Source organism: Silene latifolia, chromosome 4 (genome assembly GCF_048544455.1).
Source record: "Silene latifolia isolate original U9 population chromosome 4, ASM4854445v1, whole genome shotgun sequence".
Taxonomy (NCBI): Eukaryota; Viridiplantae; Streptophyta; class Magnoliopsida; order Caryophyllales; family Caryophyllaceae; genus Silene; species Silene latifolia.
In genome coordinates, this window is record NC_133529.1 from 9,265,558 (window position 1) to 9,274,828 (window position 9,271).

At 42.2% G+C, this 9,271-nt stretch overlaps 1 protein-coding gene across 1 annotated transcript; it reads left to right on the top strand.

The window, feature by feature from the left end:
• The first annotated feature begins 4,045 nt into the window (after nucleotides 1-4,045).
• Nucleotides 4,046-9,271, top strand: LOC141652835 (cytochrome P450 94B3-like). The gene is made up of 2 exons (XM_074460440.1): nucleotides 4,046-4,758; nucleotides 8,256-9,271. The coding sequence occupies exons 1-2, from the start codon at nucleotides 4,222-4,224 to the stop codon at nucleotides 9,264-9,266; spliced, it is 1,548 nt and encodes a 515-aa protein (XP_074316541.1). The 5' UTR covers nucleotides 4,046-4,221; the 3' UTR covers nucleotides 9,267-9,271.

The following is a 9,271-nucleotide window of genomic DNA, read 5'->3' on the forward strand; positions in this document are numbered from 1 at the left end:
GCTCAACATGGTGTAGCTCGCCGTGGCGTCGATTAGGCTATCTATCCGAGGCAAAGGGTAACAATCCTTGGGGCATGCTTTATTAAGGTTGGTGAAATCTACGCACATTCTCCATGCCCCCGATGATTTCTTCACCATCACGACGTTAGCTAACCACTCAGGATAAGTACAAGGCATAATAAAGCCTGCTGCTAGTAATTTATCTACCTCGGCTTTGATGGCGTTATCTTTCTCGGCTGAAGAGTTTCTCATCCTTTGCTTGACAGGGCGAGCGGTGGGGAGTACATTTAGCTTGTGAATGATTACCTCCCGGCTCACGCCTGGCATCTCGGCCGCTGAGTAGGCGAAGACGTCTTTGTTTTCCCTCAGCAGATCTAGGAGAGCGGCTTTGAACTTTGGTTCCAAGTCGACACCGATAGTCACGGTGCGGCCTGGGTCAATCTCTACCTCCTCGGTCTCCGCTCCCTCTACCATGCCGACGGTGGTATCCGTGTGTTCGCCATCCTGTCGCAAGGATGGGCTCTTCCCCTTTTCTGATTTTTCCGCCGCTTTGAAGGATTGCAGGTTGCACCCTCTGGCGGATACTTGGATATTCACCACCTCATCGTTCTCGTTCTTCGAGACGAGTTTATGCGCTTCCCCCCGGTCCGAGACATACATCAATGTCAGAGCCCGGATGGACATCACCGCGTCAGCCTCACTCAGGGTGTCTCGGCCTATGAGGACGTTGTAGGCGGATGAACCGTCAATGACCACGAATTCCGACAAAACGTTCTTGACTGCACCTCGCTCTCCGAACATTACTGGCAGCCTGACTGACCCCAGGGGTACCATGCCGGCCCCAGAGAAGCTGTACAACGGGCTGGTGCAGGGGGTCAAGTCTTCGACCTTCAGACCGAGGCTAAGAAAGCATTCTCCGTACATAATATTCGTGTAAGCGCCTGTGTCAATTAGGCACCTCTTCACCAAGTGGTTGGCTATGTCCAGGTGGACTATAAGTGGATCGCTGTGAGGAGCGACGACTCCTTCGTAGTCCTTCTTCCCGATGGTCATATCGGGGATGTTGGAAGCGGGGGTTGCTAAGTTGGGCACAAAGTTGACGGCTTGATATCGCTCATTTAGGTGCCGTTTGTACCCACGAGTGGACTCGCCGTTCTCGTTGCCCCCGATGACGACATTAATTACTCCTCTCCGTTTTAAGACGGGTTTCTTATTTGATCCGCCGGCATCTGCTCTTCGGCCTCCGGCAATATATTTGCCTAGGCTCCCCTTCCGGATCAGTTCCTCAATGGCATTTTTCAGATGTCGGCAATCGTTTGTTAAGTGGCCGGTGTAGCCGTGGTACTCGCAGTATTGGCTCGTGTCACCGTCGCCCCTCGGCTTAGGGGGCCTTTCCCACTTCTGTCCTTCGCTTTTGCTCAGGGCGAAGACTTCTGCGGCGGATACAACCAGGGGGGTATGATCATCGTACTGTTTTCGGTTGTAGGGTGCCGAACTCCCCCCGGCGCCCGTCGAGTTCTGTTTCCTGGCGGACTTATCGGACCATGACCTATTGTCGCCGCGGCGCCTTCCATCCGGGCTGTCCTCCCGGCGGCTCTTCTTTTCCGAGGGCTCAGTCTCGCTGGGGACTACCCAGGTCTTGTGGTAGTCTTCTATTTTGATGGCCTGATCGGTCATCTTCCTGGCGGCGTCCAGGCCCAAACCCCCGTGCTTGATGAGCTCGTCTTTTAAGTTTCCCTTTGGGAGGCCCTTCATCGTCTGAAAGCCGCCGATTCGGGGTTGATTTCCCGAATCTGGCCTGGACCTTGCCGTCGAACCTCTTCATATAGCTTCGTAGAGACTCGCCCTCCTCCCGCTTGATAGTTAGGAGGTCCGATGTCTCCACGACCGTCCTTTTGTTGCAAGAGTCTTTGGGCTAAGAAGGCGTCCTTTAGGTCGGCGAAACAAGATCGAACCGTCGGGAAGCCCCTTGTACCGTTTTGAGCCATCCCATGCAGAGTCGTTGGGAAAACTCGGCACTGACCTCATCAGCGCTCCCATACCGACATGTAAGACTCGAAAGCCTCGGCGTGGTCGGTTGGGTCGCTGTCTCCTTTGTATATGAACGCCGGCAACTTCAGCTTAGTTGGCACGGCGGTGTCAAGAACATAATCACTGAGGGGCTGTTTGACCACGTGTCGGATGACACGCGGCGACCGACTCCTCGCATTCCTAGTTCGGCTTCTCTCCTCGTAGCGGGAAGGACTCCTTCTCCGGCTTGGGCTTCTTCTTCGACTCTCCTGAGTCGGGCTTCGCTGGTTCCCCCGGGGTGTGCCTCGTCGGTGTTGCGGCGGCGATGTCCTCTCCCGAGTACAAGAAGGACTTATGTCCACCACGTCCACCTTGGGCTCTTCCGGCGTCTTGATAGGGTCTGCTTCTCCCAGTGCTCCGTTCAAGTTTCTTGGAGTCACGTTCTGGGCCCTGGTCTTCTGGACGGCTTCCGCCGCTCGTGTCGGCGTGCCTATGTGAGCTGATGTACTCCCAATTAGGTCCAGGAGTGTCTTCAGTTTTGCTACGTCAACCACCTGTCCCCATGATGGTGACCTGGTTGGCGGGCGGCGGCGTGTCCGGTATTATCGGCATTCCGAATTCCGGTTGGACTACTCCGCCGGTGGAGGGTTGCACTTCTCCAGAATGGTGAAATGTATCATCTTGGTGTAGCTCGGTTTCGTCGGTCACGACTACTTGTTGTTTCGACATCTTCTTAGCTTTTTTGGGTGGGTTTTTTTTTGTGTTTTTGTTTTTGTTGTTTAGGAATGAATGTCACTAACTCCCCACAGACGGCGCCAATTGTTCCGGGTGTAATTCCAGAGCAGATGTTTGTTACCACTCGTAGCTAGTAGAATGATGTCCTTGCTTGAATCCTCCTTGCGGTCTCCTGAAACGATGAACAAGCGGGGCTCGGCTTTGGCCGAGCGTACTCACTCCGACGCTCAAGTCAGTGAACTTAGAGAGAAGTTGTTGTAACTTGGCTAAGAATATATTGTAGAGAGATAAGGAAGATATTACCAGATGAATAGTGGTTATTAGGTCAATTTATGGATCCTCTCCTCAATGAAGGTTGAGGAGTATTTATAGGCATTCGCCTCTTGTCACGTAGTGGCCAAGTGGCCAAGTGGCTATCAGGTGAAAAAGACCGTTGTACCCTCGGCCGATGGACCTGTGGCAGGCTCGCCGAGGGTCTTGGATATGAGTACGCGGATTTGTGTCCCGGCTGGCTAGTTGTCTGGCCGAGACCCAGGTGACAGGCCGATGGGCTCCATCGGCTAGACTGTCTAAGTCGTTGACCTTGCTGTGGATACCCTTGACCTTGCTCAATATGTTGACTTGGTCAGCGGTGCAGAATATGCCCCATCACAAATAAAAAGTTTTGGGATATTCTCTCGTGTACCCCTGAACTTTTTCGTTTTCTATTGTGTACCCCTCGTTTTTCATAAAAAATCTTTGACCGACAATAATTCTCTGTTACGAGTTCAGGAAATGGTAATTTTTTTTCCAAACCAACTATCTCGTCAAGGCCTTCAATTTGAAAAAAAAATTCACCGCTTTTTAAACTCGTAGCCGGTAGTTATGGTTGGTCAAACATTTTTTTACGAATAAACTTTGACCGACCATAATTCCCGACTATGAGTTGAAACGTCGGTGAATTTTTTTCACAAGGAAGACCTCTTAAAGACGGTCAATTTGAAAAAAAAGTTTATCGTATTCTGAATTTGTAGCCAAGAGTTATTGACGGTCAAAGTTTTTTTGTGTGAAAAGAGGGGTATATCATAGAAAATGAAAAAGTTGAGGGGTACACGAGAGAATATTCTCCCAAAAGTTTTATATACACATCAAAAATCTATTCAAAATAATAGTTCGGCCATCTCTAAGACTCAAACCTAGTCTAGCAGTCTCTACTCTCTAGCACACGAAATTCACATACAATACGACTGTAGTAGCCAGCTAGCCATACATGCATTGTTCAATTAAATTACTTTAGTTGTCGTCGACATTTCACTTACCTCATTTGATTGATAGCCCCCACTAATCTCACCATCTCCACCTCCTCTATATATACTTATTTTAATACCCGTCTCATTTCCCCCTCCAAACTTCTCCCATTCACATATTCTCATATAAAAAAAACATCATAACTTCTTCTTCAATAATTTCACCAAAAAATAATAATTAATAAAAAAAATGTATTCATTAACTCCAATAGATCTCTTCCTTTCCTTCTCATTTCTGCTCTTCATTTCCTCAATTCTTTACGCAAAACTGTCCACTAAATCGTCAGCAACTGATGATAATAAACCGCCTACATACCCGATCATTGGGTGTTTGATCGCATTCAACCAAAACAAAAGACGGCTTTTAGAGTGGTACACAGAGTTACTAGCCGCGTCTCCAACTCAAACAATAGAAGTGAGTCGATTGGGAGCGAGGAAGACGGTTGTAACAGCTAACCCTGAGAATGTAGAGTATATACTTAAAACAAAGTTTAATAACTTTCCAAAAGGACAACCATTTGCTGAACTTGTAGGGGATCTTCTTGGATGCGGTATTTTTAATGTAGACGGGGAATTATGGGCTTCGCAAAGGAAGTTGGCTAGTCATGAGTTTACTACAAAGTCTTTAAGAGAGTTTGTTGTTAAAACTTTGGAAGATGAAGTTGAAGGAAGACTCTTTCCTTTGCTTCAAACTGCTGCTAATGAAAATAAAGTCATTGACTTACAGGTTAGTCAATTATGTCATCTTACATGCACTTTGTTGTGTACTTGTGTTTATCGTTCGTTATTAGTCTTATACGGAGTACGGAGTGGTTGAGTACGGGAACTATTTTATTCCCGTGATCTAAGATGTTAATAAGGTAAATCCTTCTAGAACTGTTTTAAGCTAAGTCGGATCCAGAATTTATAATTAGAGGGCGAAGTAAATATAGGGCTCGCTTAGAATCAGAGTAATTATTAAGGAAGTAATAGAAATGAACTAAAAAATGGAGGAAAGGGATGGGGATAGGAGATAGAAATAGGGAAATATAGGAGTCGTTTATTTGATTGATCAAGGAACTTCAACTTCCTAGGAACTTGCAATTCATAGGAATTAAGTTCCATCATCTAATTCGGGCGAATTTGGCAAAATTGTTTGGCTGCCCATGTAGGAATTAAATTCCACAAGCATTTTCAATGACCAAGGGGGAGTAGGTAAGCCACTTTTCACATCATGTAGGCATTGAAAATTCCTGGGAAGTTCCAATTCCTACATTTTCCTCAAAAAATGGTAATCAAACAACCTTATTTTTTTAAAATCATGGGATTTTCTAATGCTGTGTTTTTCAAGTGGTAACCAAATGACTCTATAGTGTAATAGTTTCTCCATTAGGGGCGTAATTGTTACCTACATCCACCCTAAAGTAATTATTACTCCCCTAATGGAGGAACTATTACACTATATTCCCCCATTTTTATCTCTCATCCTCATCCCTTTAATTTCCTTCATTTTTTAGTTTATTTTAGCTCTATTACTCCCTTAATAATTACTCCCATTCCAAGAGCCTATAGAGTAAATTATTACAGAATAATACCTAAGATAAACTTAAAAGAAGGAAAAATTGAGGGAGTATATAGGGACGAGATTTTACAGAATAATAGCTAGTGGATTTCATTGTTATTTATATGAGTTTTTCTATTATATGTGTCTAATGAGCACATGTTAAGAAGTCAATTAAATAAAAAATTATACCATTAATTTTCTAAATATGGGAGTTACTCATATTTGGCATTATGCCAGCATTTGCCATTCTTTTCAGATTAGATACGGAGTATATAGAATATTAGAACGTGTCTATGGCGCTGTTTGGTAAACAGCATATTGGCCAAATTTTAGCATATTCAAGGCTTTTAGCATGTTTGACCAATCAATATGCTAATTTTAGTGTTTGGTAAACAGCATATTGAAACAGCATATTTGGGGTCAATATGCTGTTTTACAATATCTTCTTTACCCAAAGATATTGGTTAGCATATTGTAAAATAGGAAATTTTTCTCCATTTTACAAAGAAAACTAACAATCTACTAATCGTAATCTGTCAATTACCAAACACTCAAATCAATTCTGCTAATTATAATATGCTAGTCAAACCTTCGATAAAATCGCCATTTATAATCTGCTTTTGTAATCGCTTATCGCCGAAATTAATCCGCTATTTACCAAAAACGGGGCCTATACCTTGAAACGATTCTAATTTTAGTTATATTTTATCATTCTCAAGAGTCAAGAGTCAAGGCCTAAAACCTAATTACTCTCATTATTAATTTCTAGCTTTTTCTAACGCGTGTCTTTAGAAAAACCTAATTATTATTTGTGGCGACTTTTCAAATCTAATATTCAACTTTAAAATGTTCACTAACTTTTTTTTTTTATTTTTTTTATAAAGTATCTAATCAAAACTGAACAAATAATTAAGACGGATATCGTATTATATATTATTGACTAAATATTGACGTTTATTATATACGCATATTTTTTTGGACTTATAGGATCTCGAATCGAATCAACTTATAGGATCTCGAATCGAATCAACTTATAGGATCTCGAATCAACTAAACTTATAAGATCTCGAATCGAATCGAAATTAAGTGACTTTAAGTCCCAGAAGAGCAGGCCAAGTCACTCACATGTGGGTTTATATTACAACATTATTGCTCGTAATATTTAATTTAAATTTTTGAGTTTTTTGTATATTAAAACTCGACGCAATCTATTAGGGTGGCCGTCAACATCATGAATAATTATTATAGGTTAATTACTTAATTAGGGATTAGACAAATATTTGGGGATTATTAGTGGACCGTCATTTAATTTGGAGGTTTTATTAGAGTAATCTATTAATAATGCATGGTCCCGCCACGTTAAGAAAGGATGGGTGTGTTTTGGGATCACATGCAATCATGCATGCCCATATTGCCCAATTCATTTTTAATTGCATTCGTGAGTCGTGACTCAGAAATCAGAATGTGAGCTGAAATTATGAATATGAGATTCACTAGAAAAAACAAGTTGGTTTTGTTTTATTCAGGATTGTTAAATACTCCTTCCATCCACAAACTTCTTCCGATTAGGGACATCTTAAAACAAATGGAGGTCCGGTGCAATACGGAAAAATGAGGCCCCAAAATGAATGCTTAAGTATATTATACTTCGAGATTTGTATTGAATTTCATTAATAGAAGCTTATAATAAGGTGACCAAAAGTGGAGGCCCGACTCCCACGCCCGTGGTTGCCCGTGGCCTTAGACACCCCTGCTTCCGATTAAGTTTATACATTAATCCATAGATACTCCTTCCGTCCGCTCACTCGGTTTTTCACTGATGGGCGGATATTGGGAAGTTTTTTAATGAATAATTTGATCATTTAGCCATTAACTGCAATTGCAAATAATCCCCTTTTTACTTATTGAAATTTTAGTCAAAAACAAAATGCAAATAAATAACTAAAACGGAGGGAATAGGACGAATAATTTCTTTAAGCGGAGCATGACAATTAGACATTTAGACATTGAAACATAAAAGTGGAGCATATTCGTACATTTATTGCTATATAAAGAATGATTTAATTAACACGTGACGAATAAGGAGGATGGGAAAGTTGCCTAATATTGAATACATAAATTCTCATTTTTTTTGTCTTATCGGGATAATTATTTTGTGGTAATGATTTGGTTGTTCAATGCGATGAGAAATGTGATGCATTATTCATACAATCATAAAACTCCATAAACAGACCCTAAAATTGTCCATGTGCCTCTCTTTAAAAAAAAAATACAAGCTACACAAAGAGGCTTGAAAAATATTGAAATAAAATAAGAATAAAAGGAAAGTGAAAGACCCAATTAAATATGGATGAAATTGATTGCAAAAAATATTATTCTAATCATTTATTTATTTTTAGTTGAACGGTTTTTCTAACTTACTCGTATGTTCTAATGGCACGCGTTAATCTTTCTTCAAGAAAAATAAATAATTGAAATAAAGAGAATGAATGGTCGTTCTTTTGGAATTGTGTAATTGGCCTTAAAGAAAACGCTAAATTTTTAAATTAATTACGGAAATCAAACGTAAAAGTTATTTAAAGGACATAATGTGGGTATGCTAGCTTATGATTGCACTTATATACTGTACAAGTCTTTATTTTGTACGGAGTACTTAATTAATCTACTTTTGAAAAATGCAGGAAGTGCTTAAAAGATTAACCTACGACACAATATGCAAAGTGTCTCTAGGCACAGACCCAAACTGCCTAGACCTCTCAGTTCCAGTCCCACCACTCATCGCCGCTTTCGAGACCGCTGCCGAGATATCCGCCCGTCGATCCACCACCCCAGTCTACCTCATCTGGAAGCTCAAACGAGCTTTCAACTTAGGCTCAGAAGCAAAACTCAAGAACTCCATACAGACAATCCATACCCAAGTCACCAAAATCATCCAAGAAAAACAAAAAACATTTTCCAAAACCGACTTCAACGATCAACCCGCTAGTAGCCACGATTTCCTGTCCCGATTCCTGGCTGCTGGATATGACGGCGAGCTGGCAAGAGACATGGTTATCAGTTTCCTCATGGCAGGCCGCGATACTACTGCAGCTGCCATGACTTGGTTATTCTGGCTAATTTCAAGTAAAAATACTTCAGCCCGGGATTCTATCCGGGCTGAATTAGGTAGTGTTAAAAGTTCGGGTCAATTGGGGTACGAGGTCGTGAAGCGAGATATGGGATATTTACAAGCTTGTTTGTGTGAGACAATGAGGTTATACCCTCCAGTTGCATGGGATTCAAAGCATGCAGCAAACGACGACGTTTTACCAGATGGGACTAGGGTTAAGAAAGGTGAACGTGTTACGTACTTTCCGTATGGCATGGGGAGGATGGAGAAGATATGGGGGAGTGATTGGTCTAGGTTTGACCCTGACCGCTGGTTCGAGAAGGCACAAAATGATGATGATGACAGTAGTCGCGGAGGTTTGAAAATGGTTAACCCGTATGTGTTCCCTGTTTTTCAGGCTGGACCGAGGGTTTGTCTCGGGAAAGAAATGGCGTTTATACAAATGAAGTATGTTGTGGCTTCGGTGATTAGTCGGTTTGATTTTGAACCGGTTAGTTTGGAACCGCCTGTTTTTGTGCCATTGTTGACGTCTCATATGTATGGGGGTTTAAGGGTTAGGGTCAAGGAAATCGGATCTGCGTAATGGAC

Coding starts and splice junctions, on each gene's coding strand:
- LOC141652835 (XM_074460440.1), top strand. CDS start 4,222: ATGTATTCATTAACTCCAATAGATCTCTTCCTTTCCTTCTCATTTCTG. Junction 4,759..8,255: donor ATAAAGTCATTGACTTACAG/GTTAGTCAATTA, acceptor TGAAAAATGCAG/GAAGTGCTTAAAAGATTAAC.